Below are 27459 nucleotides of genomic sequence, written 5' to 3'. Positions count from 1 at the left end.
ACCACTGAAAGTAAGAGTGCCATACATGGTAATATATGCGTGCCGATGCCGGTTTCAGAGCATGAAGCATAGTTTGAATAAACGAACTGGAGAATTCTTTATCTCTTAGGATGAAGGAATACAGAGCCACGCCATCAAAGACAAGTGAGCTAGGTCCAGGTATAAACAGGGACCTTGAGACAAGCGGTCTGGTCGAAGAGTAAGTGGGAAGGGCATGTCTATGAAGAGGGATTGGAGATCTGTGAACCAATAGTGTCTGGGAAATGCAAGAGCCACCAGGATGATTGTGCCACATTCCTCATTGAATTTGCAAAGCACTCTGGGAAGGAGAGATTTGGGAGGAAAGAGATATGCCAGACAAAAGGACTACTGGACAGTTAGGGCATTCAGGAAGGTTGCGTCTGGATAACTCGTACTGGACCTGTACACGGGTACATTGTGGTTGTGTCTGGATGCCATAAGATCCATGTCTGGAAGACCTAATTTGGTCACCAGAAGCTGAAAGATGTCTTGTTGTAGAGACCACTCTCCGGGTTGCACATTCTGGTGACTGAGAAAGTCTGCTTCAAAGTTGAGGACCCCCAGTTTGAAGATTGCTAAGATGTGGGGAAGGTGGTGTTCAGCCCATGCCAGAATCTGATTTCTTTCCTGCATTGCGACGGCACTGCAAGTGCCCCCCCCCCCCCCCCCTGCCGTTTGATTTAAGTCACTGTCGTGCCGTTGTCTGACTGTACTTGCACGGGAGAGCTGTGAAGAAGGTCCTGAGCCAGCTGGCGGGCCCGATAAACTGTCCGGAGATCTCTCTGTTGGGGTCCAAAAGCCCTGAAATGACTGACTGCCGTGACAGCTCCCCGCCCCTGGAGGCTGGCGTCTGTGGTGAGAAGAACCCATTGTGGGCTCCAGAACGTTGAACCCTTGTCCAGGTTGGAAGTTTGTAGCCACCACGAAAGGGAGGTCCGGACATCCGGAGGCAGTATCATCGCCCGAGATTTGGTCTGCCGATTCCACCTGGTGAGTATCAGGCGTTGGAGAGGCCTGGAGTGGAATTGAGCATATTCCACCATGTCAAAGGCAGATACCATGGATTCCAAGGTCTACATCGCAGAGTGGATAGAGAATCTGTGACTGAAGTTGTGGAAATGCAATTGCAGTGCTGAAAACTTGTCCCGAGGAAGGAAGATGCATTGCGCTTGAGCATCCAGCAGAGCTCCAAGATGGAGCATCCTCTGAGACAGGACGAGAAAGGCCTTGGCCCAGTTGATCAGCCAACCGTGACTCTGAAGAAATGATATCATCACCTGTAGATGATGATTGTTAGACGTAGAATGTTAAGTAAAAAGGATGGGCTGACAAATTCAGCCACACTGTAAAACCGGTGACCAGCTCCTGCTGGCACCAAACAAACTGCAGAGCCAAAACTGTGGGCGCGGTATGATGGGTCCAGTACATCCTGGGAGCTTCTAAAAGTTTAGCTGTTCGGTGCCTGTCCTGGTCTCCACCAGCATACCCCAAGGTAACCCTGTGGAGACTATGGACCCTGAAGAAGAAGAAATACATGAATACACTACAAAGGAAGTGCTTCACGCAAAAATATAAATAAGTCTAGCATGAATAAATCCTAAAAGAGTACTCGTTGCAATAATCTCTAAATAGTATCTAGAGGTTAAATGTAGCACGTGTTAGCCTTTTTAATCATATCGAACGCAGTATTGATATAGGACATGCAAATCAGCTTTAGTATGTAGAAGTGGTAGCATTCAGACTAAATATAAAATCAGGGAAAATTTAACCATTTTAAATCAGATGACAACACCCTAGAAAAACAGGGAGGGAGTAGTAGTCAAGACTGAAAATCAGACAAGGTGCAGTGACTCAGTCTTGGAAAATTATATATATATATTTATTTATTTATTATATTTTATTTATTTTTTTGTAAATTCCCCCATTGTTGGGGGCATGGTACCATTCATTTTCAGAGACATATGAAGATTCCTGTTACAGGGAAAGTCTCCCATATCTGAAAATACGATATCCAAATTTTTTGCGCGTGACAGGGATGATACTTGCTTTCTGATAGTTCAATTGTACACAATCTTCCATGCACAAAACTATTAAAGTTACATAAAAGTACCTTCAGTAATGTACCTGTAAATGGTGCACATGAAACATAAATGCATTGTGTGTTTACACTTGGGTCCAATATTCAATTAAGCTTATTATGGTATGCAAATATTTCACAATATGGAAAAGTCAGAAATCCAAAACCCTTTTGTTCCCAAGATAAGGGAAACTCAACCTGTGTATAAACATTATCCAAATTTAAGTAGATGCATGAAAACATGATATTTTTTCTCCGTGATCTCTCAAGGAGGGGGGTAAGAAAGGATTTTGTTTTAAATAGTATGAAAAACTTTGTAACCGGTCAGACCAAAGGAATCAAGTGATTTAAGGTCTGTCTGACTTTCCACAGCACCAGAATTACACAAAAGTGTATTTTTATTTTTTTTGTTTTTAAGCAACCCAGCCACAATTTATTACGGCCTTTTTTTACCATTGTCTTTGTGCCTAATTGTCATCGTAAATTCCATTTAATAATGCTCTGTTTTAAATGATCACAACAAACTTGCATGTTAGATAGCTTAAATTATTAAAAACACTGAAATGAAGGGGATTGTTTGGTTTAAACTAAAATTACATCATAAAATGAGCTTGCATTGAGGATAAGGCAGAGTGACTCGAAAAGGAGTATCAACTCTTGTATAAAATCTTAGTGGTGACAGTATTGGCAAATACACCCTTTTGGGGGATTGTAATAATTTTAGTCAGGCCAGGTGGGTTAGTTTTGATTAACCTTTTGTCACTAACATGGCATGCAGTCTAAAGCCCCGTACACACATGGGATATGTGTGCTGAGCGATCTAGCACAGACTGATCAGCACACATCTCTCCCCCCACTCAGTACACAGCGTGATGTGCTCAGCAGGGGGGGGGCGCTTATTTCACCCAGCAGTGAAATAAGCAATCTCACTGGAGCCGGCGATAGCGACGCACCCTAGACACGGAGAGATCCATAATTAATTTCTAAGCAATCTAGTCAGATTGCTTAGAATTTAAGCACGGATCTTTGTGTGTGTACCTCCCTTTACGCAAGTGCTGTAAATGACTACTGTTTAGCCAGAAAAACATATCTGTGCACTAAACCTACCTTCAGAAATGTTTTATGACTATTAGGCTTGGATCACACAAGTGCATAGTAACAGTTAAGCATTTCTTGTTACGATGAAAGTTTCTCATTGTCACTATGGGAAGTTTGGAATGTTGAATTTTTCTGAATGGGGAAACAGCTTTGTAAATTGTTATCGGAATTCAACCTTTGAGAGTAAACCAATACCATGCCTCCAATTTAGACCCGCATCACTGTTTTTCCAGAAAGTGCTTAAAAGGAAATAAATATACTTGCCGATCTCCTTTTGGTTTTCTTTTAGGAACTATTTTTCCCTTGGTTCTTCTTTCACTTCCTATGCAGGGATTCCCACCTGGGCCCGTTACCCGTAATGACTCAAGGCCTTTGGAAGATTTCTTAAAGGTAAACTCTACTGGTTCTCCTTCTTTCAGACTTCTAAAACCTTCCATAAAAAGTTTGCTCTGAAACAAATAATATATTCATAAATATTAAGTGCACAAATATAGTCAAAAAGATAAGAATTTACTTACACACTGGGAAAGTCCAACCAGATTACTGTCCATAACTAGTTAATTATTTGCAAAAGAAAAACAAAATAAATAATTAAGAGTTCTCATTTTTTCTCAGGTGCATATCTAATGTCAGTTTAATGTTACACTACTTTATTCTCCTTTGTCATTCATTTTATCTGATGAGGCATTGTTACTGAAGCAAATTGGAAGAGCAGCAAGAGTAGGTGACATAGTAGTGATGGGAGATTATAACTATCCAGAGATAAACTGGAAAAACGATTCATGCGACACTGCTAGGGGTAATATGATTTTAAACACACTAAATCAGAGGTTCTCAAACTCGGTCCTCGGGGGCACACACAGTGCATTTGCAGGTCTCCTCACAGAATCGCAAGCGAAATAATTAGCTCCACCTGTAGACCTTTTAAAATGTGTCAGTGAGTAATTAATACACCTGTGCACCTGCTGGGTTACCTGCAAAACATGCACTGTGTGTGCCCCCGAGGACCGAGTTTGAGAACCTCTGCACTAAATGATAATTAGTTCAACTAATTAGGAACCCACCCAGGCACAATGCAAGCTTAGACCGGGTATTAACAGACAATGGGGAATTGGTATCAGGTATTATAGTAGGGGAGCCCATAGGAAACAGCGACCACAATATGGTCACATTCAATATCAGTTTTCATAAACAGTCCTATACTGGCTCAACTAGGGCTCTTAACTTTAGCAAAGCCAACTTTGAAAATATGAGGGAAGCTTTAAGGGATATTGAATGGGAACGTTTGTTTCTAGGAAAAAATACTACGGAAAAAATGGGATGCATTAAAATCACTGCTAGCTAAAAATACTCTCAAATTTGTTCCTACGAGCAGCAAAAAGAGGAATAAAAATCATAAACCGATGTGGCTTAACAAAAAAATAAAGGAACTTATGGGCAAGAAAAGGCAAGCATTTAAAAAATAAGAATTTACTTACCGATAATTCTATTTCTCGGAGTCCGTAGTGGATGCTGGGGTTCCTGAAAGGACCATGGGGAATAGCGGCTCCGCAGGAGACAGGGCACAAAAGTAAAGCTTTTCCGATCAGGTGGTGTGCACTGGCTCCTCCCCCCATGACCCCCCTCCAGACTCCAGTTAGGTACTGTGCCCGGACGAGCGTACACAATAAGGGAGGAATTTTGAATCCCGGGTAAGACTCATACCAGCCACACCAATCACACCGTACAACTTGTGATCTAAACCCAGTTAACAGTATGATAACAAAAGGAGCCTCTGAAAGACGGCTTCCTACAACAATAACCCGATTTTTGTAACAATAACTATGTACAAGTATTGCAGAATAATCCGCACTTGGGATGGGCGCCCAGCATCCACTACGGACTCCGAGAAATAGAATTATCGGTAAGTAAATTCTTATTTTCTCTATCGTCCTAGTGGATGCTGGGGTTCCTGAAAGGACCATGGGGATTATACCAAAGCTCCCAAACGGGCGGGAGAGTGCGGATGACTCTGCAGCACCGAATGAGAGAACTCCAGGTCCTCTTTTTGCCAGGGTATCAAATTTGTAGAATTTTACAAACGTGTTCTCCCCCGACCACGTAGCTGCTCGGCAGAGTTGTAATGCCGAGACCCCTCGGGCAGCCGCCCAAGATGAGCCCACCTTCCTTGTGGAATGGGCATTTACATATTTTTTGCTGTGGCAAGCCTGCCACAGAATGTGCAAGCTGAATTGTACTACAAATCCAACGAGCAATAGTCTGCTTAGAAGCAGGAGCACCCAGCTTGTTGGGTGCATACAGGATAAACAGCAAGTCAGATTTCCTGACTCCAGCCGACCTGGAAACTATATTTTCAGGGCCCTGACAACATCCAGCAACTTGGAGTCCTCCAAGTCCCTAGTAGCCGCAGGTACCACAATAAGCTGGTTCAGGTGAAACGCTGACACCACCTTAGGGAGAAACTGGGGACGAGTCCACAGCTTTGCTCTGTCCGAATGGACAATCAGATATGGCTTTTTGAGATAAAGCCGCCAATTCTGACACTCGCCTGGCCGAGGCCAGGACCAACAGCATGGTCGCTTTCCATGTGAGATATATCAAATCCACAGATTTGAGTTGTTTAAACCAATGTGATTTTAGGAATCCCAAACTACGTTGAGATCGCCCAGTGCCACTGGAGACATCAAAAGGGGGTTGTATATGCAGTACTCCCTTAACAACTTCTGGACTTCAGAAACTGAAGCCAATTTCTTTCTGGAAGAAAATCGACCGGTCGAAATTTGAACCTTAATGGACCCCAATTTGAGACCCATATACACTCCTGTTTGCAGGAAATGTAGGAATTAACCTAGTTGAAATTCTTCCGTGGAGCCTTCCTGGCCTCACACCATGGAACACATTTTCACCTAAGCAGTGATAATGTTGTGCGGTCACCTCCTTCCTGGCTCTGACCAGGGTAGGGATGACCTCTTCCGGAATGCCTTTTTCCCTTAGGATCCGGCGTTCACCCGTCAACGCGGCTGCGGTAAGTCATGGAACAGACATGATTCTTGCTGAATCAAGATCCTTTCTAGTATCTCTTGAAGTTCCGGGTACCAAGTTCTTCTTGGCCAAACCGGAGCCACGAGTATAGTTCTTACTCCTCTCCTTCCTATCATTCTCCATACACTGGGTATGAAAGGCAGAGGAGGGAACACATACACCGACTGGTACACCCACGGTGTTACCAGAGCGTCCCAGCTATTGCCTGAGGGTCTCTAGACCTGGCGCTTCATGTGGGACGCCATCATAACCACCTTTGGTCTTTCCCAACGGTTTACAAACATGTGGAAACTTCCAGATGAAGTTCCCACTTTTCCGGGTGGAATTCATTTATGCTGAGGAAATCTTCCTAGTTGTCCACTCCCGGAATGAACACTGCTGACAGTGTTATCACATGATTTTTCGCCCAGCGAAGAATCCTTGCTGTCATTGCCCTCCTGCTTCTTGTGCCGCCCCGTCTGTTTACGTGGGCGACTGCCATGATGATGTCCTACTGGATCAGCACCGGTTGACTTTGAAGCAGAGGTCTTCCTAGGCTCAGAGCATCGTAAATTGCCCTTAGCTCCAGTATATTCATGTGGAGAGAAATCTCCAGACTTGACCACACTTCCTTGGAAATTTCTTCCCTGTGTGACTGTTCCCCAGCCTCTCAGACTGGCATCCGTGGTCACCAGAACACAGTCCTGAATGCTGAATGTGCTGCCCTCTAGAAGATGAGCACTCTGCAGCCCCCACAGAAGAGACACCCTTGTCCTTGGAGACAGGGTTATCCGCTGATGCATCTGAAGATGCGATCCGGACCATTCGTCCCGCAAATCCCCCTGAAAAGTTTTTGCGTGAGATCTGCCGAATGGAATCGCTTCGTAAGAAGCCACCATTTTTCCCAGGACTCCTGTGCATTGATGCACTGATACTTGGCCTGGTTTTAGGAGGTTTCTGACTAGGTCGGATAACTTCCTGGCTTTCCCCTCCAGGAGAAATACCTCTTTCTGGACTATGCCCAGAATCATTCCTAGGAACAGCAGACGTATCATCGGAAAACAGCTGCGATTTTTGGAATATTTAGAATCCACTCGTGCTGTCGTAGAACTACTTTAGATAGTTCTTTTCCGACCTCCAACTGTTCTCTGGAAACTTGCCCCTTTCAGGATATCGTCCAAGTAAGGGATAATTAAGATGCCTTTCTTCTTTTAAGAATCATCTTTTCGGCCATTACCTTGGTAAAGGCCCGGGGTGCCGTGGATAATTCAACGGCAGCGTCTGAAACTGATATTGACAGTTCTGTATCACGAACCAGAGGTACCCTTGTTGAGAAGGGCAAATTTGGACATGGAGGTAATCCTTGATGTCCAGGGACACCATATAGTCCCCTTTTTTCCGGTTCTCTATCACTGCTCTGAGTGACTCCATCTTGATTTGAACCTTTTTATGTAAGTGTTCAAAGATTTCAGATTTAGACTATGTCTCACCAAGCCGTCTGGCTTCAGTACCACAATATAGTGTGGAAGACTAATACCCTTTTCCTTGTTGTAGGAGGGGTACTTTGATTATCACCTGCTGGAAATACAGCTTGTGAATTTTTTCCCAATACTGCCTCCCTGTCGGAGGGAGCCGTTGGTAAAGCAGGCTTCAGGAACCTGCGAGGAAAAAATGTCTCGACTCTCCAATCTGTACCCCTGGGATAATACTTGTACGATCTAGGGGTCAACTTGCGAGTGATCCCACTGCGCGCTGAGACTCTTGAGACTAACCCCCCACCTCACCTGAGTCCGCTTGCACGGCCCCAGCGTCACGCTGAGGACTTGGCAGACGCGGTGGAGGGCTTCTTTTCCTGGGAAGGGGCTGCCTGCTGCAGTCTACTTCCCTTTCCTCTATGTCTGGGCAGATATGACTGACCTTTTGCCCGCTTGCCCACATGGGAAACGGAAGGATTGAGGCTGAAAAGACAGTGTCTTTTTCTGCTGAGATGTAACTTGGGGTAAAAAGGTTGGATTTCCCAGCTGTAGCCGTGGCCCCCAGGTCCGATGGACCGACCCCAAATAACTCCTTCCCTTTATACGGCAATACTTCCATGTGCCGTATGGGATCTGTATCACCTGACCACTGTCGTGTCCATGACATCTTCTGGGAGATATGGACAACGCACTTATCTTGATGCCAGAGTGCAAATATCCCTCTGTGCATCTCGCATACATATATATAGAATGCATCCTATTAAATGCTCTATATCAATAAAATATTTTTAGTCAGGGAATTCGACCAAGCCAACCCAGCACTGCATCTCCAGGCTGATGGCGATCGCTGGTCGCAGTATAACCACCGTATGTGTGTATATACTTTTTAGGATATTTTTCCAGCTGCCTATCAGCTGGCTCCTTGAGGGCGGCCGTATCTGGAGACGGTAACGCCACTTGATAAGCGTGTGAGCGCCTTATCCACCCTAAGGGGTGTTTCCCAACGCGCCCTAACTTCTGGCGGGAAAGGGTATAACGCCAATATTTGCTATCGGGGTAAACCCACGCATCATCACACACTTCATTTTATTTTATCTGATTCAGGAAAAACTACAGGTAGTTTTTTCACTCCCACATAATACCCTTTTTTGTGGTACTTGTAGTATCAGAAATATGTAACACCTCCTTCATTGCCCTTAACGTGTGGCCCTAATGAGGAATACGTTTGTTTATTCACCGTCGACACTGGATTCAGTGTCCGTGTCTGTGTCTGTGTCGACCGACTGAGGTAAATGGGCGTTTTTTTTTTTTTAAAAACCCCTGACGGTGTTTCTGAGACGCCTGGACCGGTACTAATTGTTTGTCGGCCGTCTCATGTCGTCAACCGACCTTGCAGCGTGTTGACATTTTCACGTAATTCCCTAAATAAGCCATCCATTCCGGTGTCGACTCCCTAGAGAGTGACATCACCATTACAGGCAATTTCTCCGCCTCCTCCAACATCGTCCTCATACATGTCGACACACACGTACCGACACACAGCACACACACCTGGAATGCTCTGACAGAGGACAGGACCCCACTAGCCCTTTGGAGAGACAGAGGGAGAGTTTGCCAGCACACACCAAAAAACGCTATAATTACATAGGGACAACCTTATATAAGTGTTTCTCCCTAATAGCATCTTTATATATATATTTATATCGCCAATTAGTGCCCCCCTCTCTGTTTAAACCCTGTTTCTGTAGTGCAGTGCAGGGGAGAGCCTGGGAGCCTTCTCTCCAGCCTTTCTGTGAGAGAAAAAATGGCGCTGTGTGCTGAGGAGATAGGCCCCGCCCCTTTTCCGGCGGGCTCGTCTCCCGCTCTTTAGTGAAGTTTGGCAGGGGTTAAATATCTCCATATAGCCTCTGGGGGCTATATGTGAGGTATTTTTAGCCAGTATATAGGTTTACATTTGCCTCCCAGGGCGCCCCCCCCCAGCGCCCTGCACCCTCAGTGACAGCGTGTGAAGTGTGCTGAGAGGAAAATGGCGCACAGCTGCAGTGCTGTGCGCTACCTTTAGAAGACTGTCAGAGTCTTCAGCCGCCGATTCTGGACCTCTTCTAACTTCAGCATCTGCAAGGGGGCCGGCGGCGCGGCTCCGGTGACCATCCAGGCTGTACCTGTGATCGTCCCTCTGGAGCTGATGTCCAGTAGCCAAGAAGCCAATCCATCCTGCACGCAGGTGAGTTCACTTCTTCTCCCCTCAGTCCCTCGTTGCAGTGATCCTGTTGCCAGCAGGACTCACTGTAAAATAAAAAACCTAAGCTAAACTTTCTCTAAGCAGCTCTTTAGGAGAGCCACCTAGAATTGCACCCTTCTCGGCCGGGCACAAAAATCTAACTGGAGTGTGGAGGGGGGTCATGGGGGGAGGAGCCAGTGCACACCACCTGATCGGAAAAGCTTTACTTTTGTGCCCTGTCTCCTGCGGAGCCGCTATTCCCCATGGTCCTTTCAGGAACCCCAGCATCCACTAGGACGATAGAGAAAATACAAATCTGCCGGGAATGCGGAGTCATTTCAACACTAAGGACTGTAACAAAAAAAAGCAAAAAAAAGATAAGAGCGGCTAAAAATAAGATTTTACTTACCGGTAAATCTATTTCTCGTAGTCCGTAGTGGATGCTGGGGACTCCGTAAGGAGCATGGGGAATAGACGGGCTCCGCAGGAGACTGGGCACTTTAAGAAAGAATTTGGATACTGGTGTGCTCTGGCTCCTCCCTCTATGTCATTCCTCCAGACCTCAGTTAAAGAAACTGTGCCCGGAAGAGCTGACAGTACAAGGAAAGGATTTTGGAATCCAGGGCAAGACTCATACCAGCCACACCAATCACACCGTATAACTTGTGATAAACTTACCCAGTTAACAGTATGAACAACAACGGAGCATCAGATCAACCCTGATGCAACCAACATAACCCTTAATTAAGCAATAACTATATACAAGTATTGCAGAAGAAGTCCGCACTTGGGACGGGCGCCCAGCATCCACTACGGACTACGAGAAATAGATTTACCGGTAAGTAAAATCTTATTTTCTCTAACGTCCTAGTGGATGCTGGGGACTCCATAAGGACCATGGGGATTATACCAAAGCTCCCAAACGGGCGGGAGAGTGCGGATGACTCTGCAGCACCGAATGAGCAAACACGAGGTCCTCCTCAGCCAGGGTATCAAACTTGTAAAACTTTGCAAAAGTGTTTGAACCTGACCAAGTAGCCGCTCGGCAAAGCTGTAATGCCGAGACCCCTCGGGCAGCCGCCCAGGAAGAGCCCACCTTCCTTGTGGAGTGGGCTTTTACCGATTTTGGAAGCGCAATCCAGCCGCAGAATGAGCTTGCTGAATCGTGTTACAGATCCAGCGAGCAATAGTTTGCTTTGAAGCAGGAGCACCCAGCTTGTTGGGTGCATACAGGATAAACAGCGACTCAGTTTTCCTGACTCTAGCCGTTCTGGCTACATAAACCTTCAAAGCCCTGACCACATCTAGTAACTCGGAATCCTCCAAGTCACGAGTAGCCACAGGCACCACAATAGGTTGGTTCATATGAAAGGATGACACCACTTTCGGCAGAAATTGCGGACGGGTCCGCAATTCTGCCCTGTCCATATGGAAAACCAGATAGGGGCTTTTATGCGACAAAGCCGCTAATTCTGACACACGCCTAGCTGAAGCCAAGGCTAATAGCATGACCACCTTCCAGGTGAGAAATTTTAACTCCACGGTTTTGAGTGGCTCAAACCAGTGTGACTTCAGGAAACTCAACACCATGTTAAGATCCCAAGGTGCCACTGGAGGCACAAAAGGAGGCTGAATATGCAGCACTCCCTTTACAAACGTCTGGACTTCAGGAAGAGAAGCCAGTTCTTTTTGAAAGAAAATGGATAGGGCCGAAATCTGGACCTTAATGGAACCCAATTTTAGGCCCAAAGTCACTCCCGACTGTAGGAAGTGAAGGAACCGGCCCAGCTGGAATTCCTCCGTAGGGGCCTTCCTGGCCTCACACCAAGCAACATATTTTCGCCATATACGGTGATAATGTTTAGCTGTCACGTCCTTCCTAGCCTTTATCAGCGTAGGAATGACCTCATCCGGAATGCCTTTTTCTGCTAGGATCCGGCGTTCAACCGCCATGCCGTCAAACGCAGCCGCGGTAAGTCTTGGAACAGACAGGGTCCCTGTTGCAACAGGTCCTGTCTTAGAGGCAGAGGCCATGGGTCCTCTGTGAGCATTTCTTGCAGCTCTGGATACCAAGTCCTTCTTGGCCAATCCGGAACAACGAGTATTGTCCTCACTCCTCTTTTTCTTATGATTCTCAGCACCTTGGGTATGAGAGGAAGAGGAGGAAATACATAAACCGTCTGGAACACCCACGGTGTCACTAGTGCGTCTACAGCTATCGCCTGAGGCTCTCTTGACCTGGCGCAATACCTCTGTAGCTTTTTGTTGAGGCGGGATGCCATCATGTCCACCTGTGGCAGTTCCCACCGACCTGCAATCTGCACGTAGACTTCTTGATGAAGTCCCCACTCTCCCGGGTGGAGGTCGTGCCTGCTGAGGAAGTCTGCTTCCCAGTTGTCCACTCCCGGAATGAACACTGCTGAAAGTGCTCTTACGTGATTCTCCGCCCAGCAAAGAATTCTGGTGGCTTCCGCCATCGCCACCCTGCTCCTTGTGCCGCCTTGGCGGTTTACATGAGCCACTGCGGTGATGTTGTCTGAATGAATCAGCACCGATTGGTCGCGAAGCAGGTTCTCCGCTTGACTTAGGGCGTTGTATATGGCCCTTAGTTCCAGGATATTGATGTGAAGGCAAGTCTCCTGACTTGACCACACCCCTTGGAAATTTCTTCCCTGTGTGACTGCCCCCCACCCTCGGAGGCTTGCATCCGTGGTCACCAGGACCCAGTCCTGAATGCCGAATCTGCGGCCTTCGAGAAGGTGAGCACTCTGCAGTCACCACAGCAAAGGCACCCTGGCCCTGGGGGATAGGGTGATCAGTCGATGCATCTGTAGATGTGATCCGGACCACTTGTCCAACAGATCCCATTGAAAGGTCCTCGCATGGATCCTGCCAAAGGGAATGGCCTCATACAATGCCACCATCTTTCCCAGGACTCGCGTGCAGTGATGCACCGACACCTGTTTTGGTTTTAAGAGGTCTCTGACTAGTGTCATGAGTTCCTGAGCCTTCTCCGTCGGGAGAAAAACCTTCTTCTGGTCTGTGTCCAGAATCATACCCAGGAAGGGCAGACGCGTCGTAGGAATCAGCTGCGACTTTGGAATATTCAGAATCCAGCCGTGCTGTTGTAACGCTGATCAGTAACTGCTCTCTGGACCTCGCCTTTATGAGGAGATCGTCCAAGTATGGGATAATTGTGACCACTTGCTTCCACAGGAGCACCATCATTTCCACCATTACCTTGGTAAATATTCTCGGTGCCGTTGAGAGACCAAACGGCAACGTCTGGAATTGGTAATGACAATCCTGTACCACAAATCTGAGGTACGTCTGATGAGGTGGATAAATGGGGACATGAAGGTATGCATCCTATATGTCCAGAGACACCATAAAATCCCCCCCTTCCAGGCTTGCGATGACCGCTCTGAACGATTCCATTTTGAACTTGAACCTTTTCAGGTATATGTTCAGGGATTTTAAATTCAATATGGGTCTGACCGAACCGTCCGGTTTCGGTATCATAAACATGGTCGAATAGTAACCCCTTCCCTGTTGGAGGGGAACCTTTACCACCACCTGCTTAAGATACAATTTGTGAATTGCAGCTAACACTATTTCCCTCTCTAAGGGGGAAGCTGGCAGGGCCGATTTAAGGTAACGGTGAGGGGGCATCTCTTCGAATTCCAGCTTGTATCCCTGAGACACGATCTCTATAGCCCAGGGATCCACCTGGGAGTGAACCCACTTGTGGCTGAAATTTCGGAGACGCGCCCCCACCGGGCCTAGCTCCGCCTGTGGAGCCCCAGCGTCATGCGGTGGATTTAGTGGAAGCCGGGGAGGACTTCTGTTCCTGGGAACTAGCTGTATTGTGCAGCTTCTTTCCTCTACCCCTGCCTCTGGCAAGAAAGGACGCACCTCGGACTTTCTTGCCTTTCTGTGATCGAAAGGACTGCATTTGGTAATACGGTGCTTTCTTAGGCTGTGAGGAAACATATGGCAAAAAATTTGACTTTCCAGCCGTAGCTGTGGAGACCAGGTCCGAGAGACCGTCCCCAAACAATTCCTCACCCTTGTAAGGTAAAACCTCCATGTGCCTTTTTGAGTCGGCATCGCCTGTCCATTGCAGAGTCCACAGGACCCTTCTGGCAGAAATCGACATTGCATTTATTCTAGAGCCCAGTAGGCTAATGTCTCTTTGAGCATCTCTCATATATAGGACAGCGTCTTTTATATGCCCCAGGGTTAGTAATATAGTATCCTTATCCAAGGTATCAAGTTCCTCAGATAAGGTATCTGTCCATGCTGCTACCGCACTACACATCCAGGCCGACGCAATCGCCGGCCTTAGTAAGGTACCTAAATGTGTATAAATGGACTTCAGGATACCCTCCTGCTTTCTATCAGCAGCATCCTTTAGGGTGGCCGTATCCTGTGACGGCAGGGCTACCTTCTTGGATAAGCGTGTTAGAGCTTTGTCCACCCTAGGGGAGGCTTCCCAGCGTAGCCTGTCCGTTGGCGGGAAGGGATACGCCATAAGCATCCGTTTGGAAATCTGCAGTTTCCTATCTGGAGATTCCCAAGCCTTTTCACGTAACTCGTTTAACTCATGTGAAGGGGGAAAGGTCACCTCTTGGCTTTTTTCCCCCATACACAAACTCTCTTGTCAGGGACTGGGGTTTCCTCTGTGATGTGTAACACATCTTTCATTGCTATAATCATGTAACGGATGGCTTTAGCCATTTTAGGCTGTAACTTTGCATCATCGCCATCGACACTGGAGTCAGAATCCGTGTCGATATCTGTGTCAACAATTTGGGATAGTGGGCGCTTCTGAGACCCTGACGGCCTCTGCGACATAGGATCAGGCATGGGTTGAGACCCTGACTGTCCCAAGGCTTCAGCTTTATCCAATCTTTTATGCAAGGAATTAACATTATCGTTTAAAACCTTCCACATATCCATCCAATCGGGTGTCGGTGCCGTCGGCGGCGACCCCACATTCATTTGTTCCCGCTCTGCTTCCACATAGCCTTCCTCGTCAAACATGCCGACACAAGCATACCGACACACCACACACACACACACACACAGTGGATGCTCTATTTGAAGACAGTTCCCCCACAAGGCCTTTTGGAGAGACAGAGAGAGAGAGTATACCAGCACACACCCCAGCGCTATATGACCCAGGAATCGCACAGTAACTTAGTGTTAACCCAGTAGTTGCTGTATATACTGTTTTTGCGCCAAATTTATGTGCCCCCCCTCTCTTTTTACCCTCTTCTACCGTGATTCTGCAGGGGAAAGCCTGGGGAGCTTCCTCTCAGCGGAGCTGTGGAGAGAAAATGGCGCTGGTGAGTGCTGAGGAAGAAGCCCTGCCCCCTCAGCGGCGGGCTTCTGTCCCGCGTTTATGTGTAAAAATAATGGCGGGGGCTCATGCATATATACAGTGCCCAACTGTATATATGCTGCTTTTTGCCAAGAGGTTCTTAATTGCTGCCCAGGGCGCCCCCCCCCCTGCGCCCTGCACCATACAGTGACCGGAGTGTGTGGGTTAGTGTGGGAGCAATGGCGCACAGCTGCAGTGCTGTGCGCTACCTCATATGAAGACTGGAGTCTTCTGCCGCCGATTTCGACGTCTTCTTGCTTCAGACACCGGCTTCTGACTTCTGGCTCTGCGAGGGGGACGGCGGCGCGGCTCCGGGATCGGACGACCAAGGGTGCGATCCTGTGTACGATCCCCCTGGAGCTAATGGTGTCCAGTAGCCTAAGAAGCAGGACCTATCTTCGGTGAGTAGGGCTGCTTCTCTCCCCTCAGTCCCACGTAGCAGAGAGTCTGTTGCCAGCAGATCTCTCTGAAAATAAAAAAACCTAACAAAATACTTTCTTTCTAGCAAGCTCAGGAGAGCTCACTAAGTAGCACCCAGCTCGTCCGGGCACAGATTCAAACTGAGGTCTGGAGGAGGGACATAGAGGGAGGAGCCAGAGCACACCAGTATCCAAATTCTTTCTTAAAGTGCCCTGTCTCCTGCGGAGGCCGTCTATTCCCGATGGTTCTTACGGAGTCCCCAGCATCCACTAGGACGTTAGAGAAATAGAAACTGAAAAACTAGTAGCAATGGAAAGCAAAGCGAATCCCAAAAAATTATTTAAATACATCAATAGCAAGAGATTAAAGAAGGAGAGTATAGGCCAGTGATGGCTAACCTTGACACTCCAGCTGTTGTTGAACTACACATCCCGGCATGCCCTGCATCAGTTTTAGCATGGCCAAATAGCAAAACTGTAGTAGGGCATGCTGGGATGTGTAGTTCAACAACAGCTGGAGTGTCAAGGTTAGCCATCACTGGTATAGGCCATTTAAAAGACAAGTAGGGAGTCTTAATCAAAAATTATAATGACATAGCGGACACATTAAATTAGCTTTTTTCAAACAGTATTTACAAGAGAGAGGACTCAATTCAGGGACTAACACACAATCTCAATAATGAGAATATCCCACTGATAAATAAACTTCAAGCAACCCTCCACACGCTTATCCGTCGGTACCTTCAGAGAGGTGACGGTAGTGACAGGCAGAGTAGAAGACAAGACGAGCTACATGCGAGTTCACCGGTGGTGGTGTTTCCCAATTCTTACTTAACTCTGCAGAGAGGGGATAATGAGCTAGCATCTTTTTAGACAGGGAGAATTTCTTTGCTGGAGATTCCCAGGATTCCTGACATATGTCAACTAAATGGTCAGAATGTGGCAAAACTAATTTAGTTACCTTCTGACGTTTGAACTTACAGGTTTCTTAGACATATCTGGAGGGTCAGTTTCATCATCAATCTGAAGAATCAGTTTGATAGTCTCCAATAGGTCAGGAACATCAACCTGTATTGTAGATTCCTCATCAGAAGCATCTGCATCAGTGTCTGATGGGTCAGTATATACCCCATATTCATTGGATGAAGTATCCGAAACATAAGTGGATGGTGAGGAAGAAATGGCCCGCTTAGATGACCCTTTGGTCCTAGGACGGTTAGTGTTAGGCTTTTGTTTAACCAAAGACTGATTTAATTGCTGTAACTGAGTTGACAGAGTATCCGCCCATGGAGGATTAACTACAGGGACAATATTTGGCTGTAATGGCACAGGAGGTCCCACAGGGGGCATAAGTCTCGTTACTAGCGTAGTCAGTAATTTATAAAAAGCAGCCCAATGTGGGTCTTAGTGAGCCACCGGTGCTGCAGACTGACTGAGGGGTACAGAACCCCCAGTACCTGGACCCTCAGCTGGAATATTTTCCTCAGATAAATCTGCAGCGTCAGCACTGCATGATGCAGGACCAGCCATGGATTTCCCGCCCTGTGTAGCAGACATGATATGGAAATGTAGCCTTAGGGCATAACAGTACAATATCATACCCTCCAACATGACCCGCCCCACTAGGTACAAAATGCTCTGTTTCTGGACTTCCCTCTTAATTTATTATTGCCATCACCTGTGAAGAAACAGCTTTCTTATCATTTAGCTAGTTCAACGCAGGTGATGGAAATCATAAATTAAGAGGGAAGTCCAGAAACAGAGCATTATTTACCTAGTGGGGCGGGTCATGTTGGAGGGTCTGCAATATAGCCTGACACAGTACCGGACAAAAAACCCCTGTGGAGTGTGACTGCATATGCAGAACACAAACAGAGGATTTAAGTGGTATATGGTGACTGAAATACAGAGAAAAATACAAAACACTATATCCTGTGAAAGACTATATATTTATTATAATATATATTCCACAGGGAATAACATAGGGGGTGTAGAGTTGGATCTTGTGCCGAGGAACCAACCGCCTAAAGCTTTGACTGTTCCCAGGATGCATTGCACCGCCTCCTCTATAACCCTGCCTCCAGGCACTGGAGCTCAGTTTTGTTAACCAGTCCAATGCAGTAGCAGGTAAAAGAGACGGTAGATGTTAGTCACATAGAACCACATTCTCATGACAGGAGAAGGGACTAGCGGCTAATGCCATACAAACCCAAAGAAGCTAGGTGCGTCAGGGTGGGCGCCTTGTGGAATCCAGTGTACCTCGCAGAAAGATTTAACTATGGTAAGTCTACTATAAAACTCTTTCTGCAGCGGGGTACACTGGTATTCCACAGGGCATAACATGGGGATGTCCTAAAGCAGTTCATCATGGGAGGGGACGCACTGTAGTGGGTACAAGAACCCAGGGTCCAAAGGAAGCATCCTGGGAGGCGGAAGTATCAAAGGCATAGAACCTGATGAACGTGTTCACAGAGGACCACGTAGCCGCCTTGCACAATTGTTCAGTGGACGCACCATGGCGGGCCGCCCAAGAATGTCCAACAGACCGGGTAGAATGGGCTTTGATAGCAGCAGGAGCTGGGAGTCCAGCCTGCGCATTGTGCAATCACCATTCTAATCCATCTGGCCATGGTTTGCTTATTCGCAGGCCAGCCACGTTTATGAAAACCAAAAAAGTACAAAATGGGTAGACAGATCCCATGGAGCCACCGGAGGGACATAGGGAGGCTGAATCCGTAAAACACCCTGAGTGAAAGTATGAACGTCAGGTCGAGACGCAATTTTCCTCTGAAACCACACCGATAAGGCAGAAATATGAACCTTGTGGGAGGCCAGACGAAGGTCTAAGTCCAGGCCCTGTTGCAAAAAAGCCAGGTGTCTGAAAGTTTTGAAAGTATATGCATCATAATTCTTACCAGCATACCAGGTGAAGTAAGAATTCCAGACCCTATGATAAATCAGTGCAGAAGCCGGTTTACGGGCTTTCAACATAGTTTGAATAAACGCCTCAGAGAATCCCTTGGCCCTCAGGAGTGAAGCTTCAACAGCCACGCCGTCAAAGCCAGTCTGGCCAGGTCCAGGTACACACAAGGGCCCTGAAGGAGATATGGGCGTTGAGGAAGTAGTAGAGGACGCTGTATCGAGAGACCATGCATGTCTGAGAACCAATGCCGTCTGGGCCACGCTGGAGCGACTAGAAGTAGTATTCCTCTTTCCTGCTTGAACTTCTGCAGTACCCTGGGCAGGAGTGACATTGGAGGGAACACGTATGGCAGCCGAAAGTTCCATGAACTGCCAGTGCATCCACGAACGCTGCTTGAGGATCCCTTGTCCTTGATCCGAAGACAGGTACCTTGCGATTGTGTTGAGACGCCATCAGGTCTACATTTGGTAGGACCCACTTGTCCTCTAGGAGTTGAAAGACTTCCAGGTGAAGACTCCACTCTCTCCGGCATGAACGTCCTAATGACTGAGGAAATCCGTTTCCCCAGTTGAGGACTCCGGGAATGAACACTGCTGATATTGCTGGCAGATGGCGATCCGCCCAACGGAGGCATTTTGATACTTCCAGCATTGCCATGCGGCTTCGAGTGCCACCTTGATGATTTATGTATGACATCTGTTCTGTACTAGAGGCAGGGCCAGTGTCAACGCATTAAACACTGCCCGCAATTCCAGAATGTTTAGGAGGAGAGATTTTTCCCGAGTCCACTGACCCTGGATAGAGTGTTGTTCCAAAACCGCGCCCCAACCCCGCAGACTGGCTCCGTTGTCAGGAGGACCCAGTTGGAGATCCAGAAGGGACGGCCCCTGCTGAACTGTTGGTACTGTAGTCACCAGCTCAGTGACAGACGAACCTCCGGAGTCAAGGAGATCATTTGAGACTTGATCCAATGAGGCAGGCCATCCCATTTGGAAAGGATTAATCTCTGCAGAGGGCGGGAATGAAATTGAGCGTACTCTACCATGTCGAAAGCAGACACCATGAGGCCTAGTACTTGCATTCCTGAGTGTATCGACACTCATGGGCAAGAGAGGAAATATCTGATCCGGTCCTGAAGTTTCGGGACTTTCTCTGCAGACAAAAAATATCGTTGGTTGTTGGTTGTGTCAAGTATTGCCCCAGGTGCACCATGCACCAACCAGACCAGTGAGGACTTTTTCCAGTTAATGAGCCACCCGTGGGCTTGTAGGAATTGGACCGTCAGATCCAGATGACTGAGGAGAACGTCTTGGGAGCTCGCCAGGATCAGCTAGTCGTCCAGATACAGCAGGATCCTGAATCCCCGACGGCGGCGAAGAGCAGTCATCACGACCATGACCTTGGTGAAGATCCGAGGGGCCGTGGCCAATCAAAAAGGCAGTGCCTGGAATTGATAATGTAGGTTGCCAATAGCAAACCACAGATATTGCTGATGCGACATGGCAATAGGTATGTGTAAATAAGCACCCTGCACGTCCAGGGTTACCATATAGTCTCCGGGTTCCATGGCCAGCACTATAGAGCGCAGAGTTTCCACACGGAATTTGGATACTCTCACAAATTTGTTCAAGAATTTGAGGTTGAGTATAGGCCGGAAGGACCCATTTGGCTTCGGAACTAGAACAGGATCGAATAGTATCCCCTGCCTCTCTGAGACAGAGGTACCGGCAATACCACTCCTTTATCCAGGAGGGATTGTACAACCAAGTGTAGAGCTCACGCTTTTAATGCATCCGCAGGCATAACCGTTGTGCAAAACTGCCGAGGGGGACGTCTCTTGAAAGAGATCACGTACCATTGAGAAACAACTTCACGCACCCAGGCGTCTGAAGTGGTCATTAACCAGGCCTGGGCGAACTGCAAAGGCTGCAAAGCACCTCCAAGGTCTTTTTGGAGTCCAGGTCCACCTTCCAGGACCTCAACCACATAATTCGACGAGCCAGGAAGGACGTAGTAGATGCCTTGGCCGCGGTTACATCTGCATCAGAGGCCGCCTCCTGAATATAGTGGGAGGCTGTTGTAATAGAAGACAGATATTGTCTGGCAGTGTCAGAAAAATCCTGAGGCAGCTCATCCTCAATTGCCTGAACCCCAGCTTCAATACCTTTCGCAGCCCAGGAGGCTGCCATAGTGGGTCTATGTACAGCGCCAGTGAGGGAGTAAATAGACTTCAGGCATCTCTCCACATGCTTATCCATCGGTTCCTACAGTGAGGCGACAGTGGTGACAGGCAGAGTAGATGACACCACAAGACGGGAGACATGAGAGTCCACTGGCAGTGGAGTCTCCCCCTGTTACTCAACTCTGCAGGGATAGTCTAACGAGCTAGCATCTTTTTTAGACAGGGAAAATTTCTTTCCTGGCGACGACCAGGAATCCTGACGTATGTCAATTAAGTGGTCAGAATGTGGTAAGACTACCTTAGCAACCTTCTGACGTTTGAACTTATCAGGTTTCTTAGATGCAGTAGTAGGCTCAATGTCATCATCTATTTGAAGAATTAACTTAATAGCCTCCACCAGGTCAGAAACATCAACCTGGGTTGTAGATTCCTCATCAGAAGCAACTGTGTCAGACGGATCAGTATATTCCCCATCCTCATCGCAAGAATTATCCGAAATATTAGTGGATTGTGAGAAAGAAAACGAGATTTATGGTAAGAACTTACCGTTGTTAAATCTCTTTCTGCGAGGTACACTGGGCTCCACAAGGATTAACATCGGGGTGTACAGTAGGATCTTGATCCGAGGCACCAACAGGCTCAAAGCTTTTGACTGTTCCCAAGATGCTCAGCGCAGTCTCCTCTATAACCCCGCCTCCACGCACAGGCAGCTCAGTTTCGTTAACCAGCCCAATGCAGTAGCAGGTATCCGAGACAACAACCGCTCGTAGCCAAGTACACCGCACACTCACCGCAGGAGAGGGCGTCAGTGGCTATGCCAATACCAACCCAAAGAAACTAAGTGCGTCAGGATGGGCGCCTTGTGGAGCCCAGTGTACCTTGCAGAAAGAGATTTAACAACGGTAAGTTCTTACCATAAATCATGTTTTCTGCTGCGGGGTACACTGAGCTCCACAAGGATTGACATCGGGGATGTCCTAAAGCAGTTCCTTATGGGAGAGGACGCACTGTAGCGTGCACAAGAACCCGGCGTCCAAAGGAAGCATCCTGGGAAGCGGCGGTATCGGAGATCATGTGAGATCTGATCGGGTGAGGCAGGCCGTCCCACTTGGCCAGAATTAACTTCTGCAGAGGGCGAGAGTGGAATTGAGCATACTCCACCATGTTGAAAGCCGACACCATGAGACCCAACACTTGCATTGCTGAATGTATCGACACTTGCGGACAAGATAGGAAGCATTGAATCACTGTCCTGAAGCTTCAGGACTTTCTCCTGGGACAGGAACAACAATTGGTTGCGAGTGTCCAATAACGTTCCCAGATGTAACATGCTCCGAGCAGGAACCAGGGAGGATTTCTTCCAGGTGATCAGTCACCCGTGGTCCTTCATGCACTGGACCGTCAGATCGAGATGACACAGGAGAAGTTCTGGGGAATTTGCCAGGATCAACAAATCGTCCGGTAGGATGTTGACCCCTTGACGGCGGAGTGTAGCAGTCATGACCGCCATAAGTTTGGTGAAAACTCGCGGAGCCGTTGTCAAACCAAAGGGTAACGCCCGAAATTGGTAATGAGGGTTGCCCACCGCAAACCTGAGGTACTGCTGATTAGATACCGCAATAGGAATATGTAGGTAGGCATCCTGTATGTCCAGGGAGACCATATAGTTCCCAGGCTCCATGGCCAGAACAATAGAGCGCAGCGTTTCCATACGAAACTTGGAAATCTGCACATGCTTGTTCAAGGACTTCAGATTGAGAATGGATTTGAAAATGGATTTGTAGTCCCTCCTAACAAGGGACTTAGCGGAATCTGGCAGCCTAATCCAGTTTCCACATATCTTTTTTGTGAAAGCGCAGAGGGAGGGTATTTGTTTTATATATATATATATATATATATATATATATATATATACATACACACACACACACACACACACACACACACACACATATATACACATATATACACAAACACACACAAATAGAAAACCACAGCACTCACCACCCCAGAAGCGGGGTACAGCTATGCACTTACCACTCATAGGGTGGGGTGCACGTAACACAGCAATCGCCACCCCAGAGGCGGGGTACACAGCTGCACTTACCACTCACAGGGTTTAGTGTTTGTATGTACTGGAGTGATGTGGTCATGGGCTACATGCACCCCACCCTTATTTGTGGTTTTCTATTTATTTATATGACGGGGTTAATCTATGGTTAACTCTTATTAACCGTGGCCACTAGCTTTCTCATGCACCCATGTGTGGACTATTATCCTGAACCTGTCTCAGCTGTTCCTTAGCAATCTAGCTAAGCCAATGTAAGGTGACTAGTGTACCTTTAAAAGCCATAAAGTGTGTGGCAGGTGCACATTAAATCTAGAAGGCAGATGATGTGTGCAACATCAGTGAAGTAGTCAGGTTTTAAGACTCTGTGATAGTGTAGGACCTGCTTGAAGGTGGGGTACCTTGGCGATCGGTTTGCAGGCTTTCATGCATTGGCCGATCCACTAACTAAACCCCCATCATTTATTTATTTATTTAATTGTTGAGGATAAGTGAGCTTACTTTGGTGAGTGCTGGGTTTTCTGTTTGTGTATGAATATATATATATATATATATATATATATATATATATATATATATATATATATATATATATATATATATATATATATATATATATATATATATATATAAGAGCAAGAAGGAATAAGGTGATTTTCAGCGACCAATGGTGTCTTATAATTTGGAGGAGACTCAGTAAAATTTTTAAAACTTATAAAAATTTAATAAACTGTAATTAGCACCAACATAAAAGTAAATAAAAATAAATAAAAGCAATGGCCCTAAGACAAGGAGCCAGCAATTAAGTGAGAAATCAATGGAACTAATTAAAAGATGTAAAAAAATGCTGACTATTAATAGTTCAAGCTAATAAAAGACAGGAGAATGAATTCCTAACAGTATAAAATTGGAAGTAAGATCAACATAAAAATAGTACAAAAAAGGTTCTTAGCTTTTTGAGAGGGTATATATCATAACGCCCAACGCGTTTCGTCCTCTCTGGACTTCATCAAGGGGTGGCATATGACTGGGACAGATCATCTATATATACCTAAGTAAATGAGGAAGTGATTGCTACATCACTTCCTGTCAATTAACAGATGTCAGATTAATCACTGCGTTTATACACATCAAAAACGAAGCTATAATAGCCTTGCAGCATGGTATCCCCATGCTATGTAAAACCGCTTTTGAATGGAGTCATTATTGTGTTTTAAAAGTCAGTTCCAACACTTTGAAACTTATGATCCTGGACTTCCTGTCCGGATCGTGGGTGACGTCACGTCCGCCCCACTTCCGGCGTCCGGCAGCCCTCACTGCGCCTGCGCCGACCGCGGGTTAGATGGTATTGGTATCGTACGTCTGCTGTGCATGCATTCTCCCATCAGAGGCAGGGAAGAGTTCACACAGCGGCGGCCATGTTCTTGAAGCATGTTCATCTCAGGCAACTGTTTGTGTGATCATGGCGGCCATCTTTGTTGTGACTTTTCATATTGAAAAATGCTCATTCGACCGAGAAAAAAAGAAAGAAATGTGATTTTAAGACTACTGTGAATGCAAATATTAATATTAAATTCCACTGGTGCCCCTGATTAAGGAGTATTTGCATAGCATATATATGTGTATAATGGATATATATCCACTACTTGATATCACCGCATTAGGCACAGGGATAGTAAATAATTATAGTGTTTATAATAGAGGAGATTTGGTTATGAGGCTTAATAGTGCTGGTTTTTTGCAGTGTTGAAATCTGTATACAAAAACTGCATGGAAGCGGTGAGTAAAGACATTCATATATAGGAGTGAATCAGCGGCAGACACATTTCTTGGCGTGATGGAAAGACAATCAGGTGTTAACCTGGTTATTGGAATATATCAGCTTCTTTTTTATAGGCACCCACATTCCACGTAAGGAAATCAGTACAATATCCTCATAGCCCTTGCACACAAAGTTATTACAGCACCCAGTATTCCATGATGGTTCCCCATCTATGTACTAACTGGGCCCAGCACTGCTTGGCTTCCAAGATCGGACGGAGTTGGGCATCTCCAGTGCGGTATGGCTGTATACTTGGCATGTTTTTTTGGAGGTATCATAATGTGATTACGTGGTTGGGAAGGTAACCCAAATAGAAATAGCGACAGAGAGAGGACAGGTTAACATTATAGGAATAGGATGTAGTCAGCTTACGTTACAAAAAGGGGAAGCCCTCGTTGAAGCTATCAGGATGCAGGGTATTGAGTTCAAAAATCCAGTACATTTCCCTTTTTGATAAGCGGTTAGAGAGGTCTCCGCCTCTCTCGCCCAGTGACACTAGTTCGATGCCCTTTAAGGTTAGATCGTCCGGGTCCGAGTTGTGACAGGCATGGAAATGTTTCGATACTGCGTGTGTCAGTACTTTGTTTTTAATGTTCCTTATATGTTCCTGAATGCGGATTTTCAAAGGTCTTTTCGTTTTACCTATGTACTTCATCCCACATGAGCACTCCAACATGTATATCACGGACACCGTATTACAGTTAATGAACTGCTTGATCTTATAGTCTTTCTCTCCGTTTGTTTTCTTAAAAGTTTTTCTTATGGGGTGTACGTAGCGGCATACATTGCAGCGGCCGCATTTATAACATCCAACGCATTTAGGCATACTTGATCTTACTTCCGGGTTCCTTAGCATGCTGCAATGTATGCCGCTGCAATGTATGCCGCTGCAATGTATGCCGCTACGTACACCCCATAAGAAAAACTTTTAAGAAAACAAACGGAGAGAAAGACTATAAGATCAAGCAGTTCATTAACTGTAATACGGTGTCAGTGATATACATGTTGGAGTGCTCATGTGGGATGAAGTACATAGGTAAAACGAAAAGACCTTTGAAATCCGCATTCAGGAACATATAAGGAACATTAAAAACAAAGTACTGACACACGCAGTATCGAAACATTTCCATGCCTGTCACAACTCGGACCCGGACGATCTAACCTTCAAGGGCATCGAACTAGTGTCACTGGGCGAGAGAGGCGGAGACCTCTCTAACCGCTTATCAAAAAGGGAAATGTACTGGATTTTTGAACTCAATACCCTGCATCCTGATAGCTTCAACGAGGGCTTCCCCTTTTTGTAACGTAAGCCGACTACATCCTATTCCTATTATGTTAACCTGTCCTCTCTCTGTCGCTATTTCTATTTGGATTAACTTCCCAACCACGTAATCACATTATGATACCTCCAAAAAAACATGCCAATTATACTGCCATACCGCACTGGAGATGCCCAACTCCGTCCGATCTTGGAAGCCAAGCAGTGCTGGGCCCAGTTAGTACATAGATGGGGAACCATCATGGAATACTGGGTGCTGTAATAACTTTGTGTGCAAGGGCTATGAGGATATTGTACTGATTTCCTTACGTGGAATGTGGGTGCCTATAAAAAAGAAGCTGATATATTCCAATAACCAGGTTAACACCTGATTGTCTTTCCATCACGCCAAGAAATGTGTCTGCCGCTGATTCACTCCTATATATGAATGTCTTTACTCACCGCTTCCATGCAGTTTTTGTATACAGATTTCAACACTGCAAAAAACCAGCACTATTAAGCCTCATAACCAAATCTCCTCTATTATAAACACTATAATTATTTACTATCCCTGTGCCTAATGCGGTGATATCAAGTAGTGGATATATATCCATTATACACATATATATGCTATGCAAATACTCCTTAATCAGGGGCACCAGTGGAATTTAATATTAATATTTGCATTCACAGTAGTCTTAAAATCACATTTCTTTCTTTTTTCTCGGTCGAATGAGCATTTTTCAATATGAAAAGTCACAACAAAGATGTCCGCCGCGATCACATGATCACACAAACAGTTGCCTGAGATGAACATGCTTCAAGAACATGGCCTCCGCTGTGTGAACTCTTCCCTGCCTCTGATGGGAGAATGCATGCACAGCCGACGTACGATACCAACACCATCTAACCCGCGGTCGGCGCAGGCGCAGTGAGGGCTGCCGGACGCCGGAAGTGAGGCGGACATGACGTCACCCACGATCCGGACAGGAAGTCCAGGATCATAAGTTTCAAAGTGTTGAACTGACTTTTAAAACACAATGACTCCATTCAAAAGCGGTTTTACATAGCATGGGGATACCATGCTGCAAGGCTATTATAGCTTCGTTTTTGATGTGTATAAACGCAGTGATTAATCTGACATCTGTTAATTGACAGGAAGTGATGTAGCAATCACTTCCTAATTTACTTAGGTATATATAGATGATCTGTCCCAGTCATATGCCACCCCTTGATGAAGTCCAGAGAGGACGAAACGCGTTGGGTGTTATGATATATACCCTCTCAAAAAGCTAAGAACCTTTTTTGTACTATTTTTATGTTGATCTTACTTCCAATTTTATACTGTTAGGAATTCATTTTCCTGTCTTTTATTAGCTTGAACTATTAATAGTCAGCATTTTTTTTACATCTTTTAATTAGTTCCATTGATTTCTCACTTAATTGCTGGCTCCTTGTCTTAGGGCCATTGCTTTTATTTATTTTTAT

General features: G+C 46.2%; 1 protein-coding gene and 2 pseudogenes across 1 annotated transcript in view; 1 reads left to right on the top strand and 2 right to left on the bottom strand.

Annotated features, from left to right (window-relative positions):
• Nucleotides 1–27459, bottom strand: part of LIN28B (lin-28 homolog B) — a 239243-nt gene that overhangs the window by 85611 nt on the left and 126173 nt on the right. Inside the window, exon 4 of the mRNA XM_063917047.1 lies at nt 3461–3645. Within this exon, the coding sequence (XP_063773117.1) occupies nt 3461–3645 (185 nt within the window). The remainder of the gene's footprint in view (nt 1–3460; nt 3646–27459) is intronic.
• Nucleotides 24847–24965, bottom strand: LOC134912733 (5S ribosomal RNA; annotated as a pseudogene).
• Nucleotides 26139–26257, top strand: LOC134912700 (5S ribosomal RNA; annotated as a pseudogene).

This window comes from Pseudophryne corroboree, chromosome 4 (genome assembly GCF_028390025.1).
Source record: "Pseudophryne corroboree isolate aPseCor3 chromosome 4, aPseCor3.hap2, whole genome shotgun sequence".
Classification (NCBI taxonomy): Eukaryota; Metazoa; Chordata; class Amphibia; order Anura; family Myobatrachidae; genus Pseudophryne; species Pseudophryne corroboree.
Note: the sequence above shows the minus strand (reverse complement) of the source record. Positions and strands in the feature narration are given on the sequence as shown.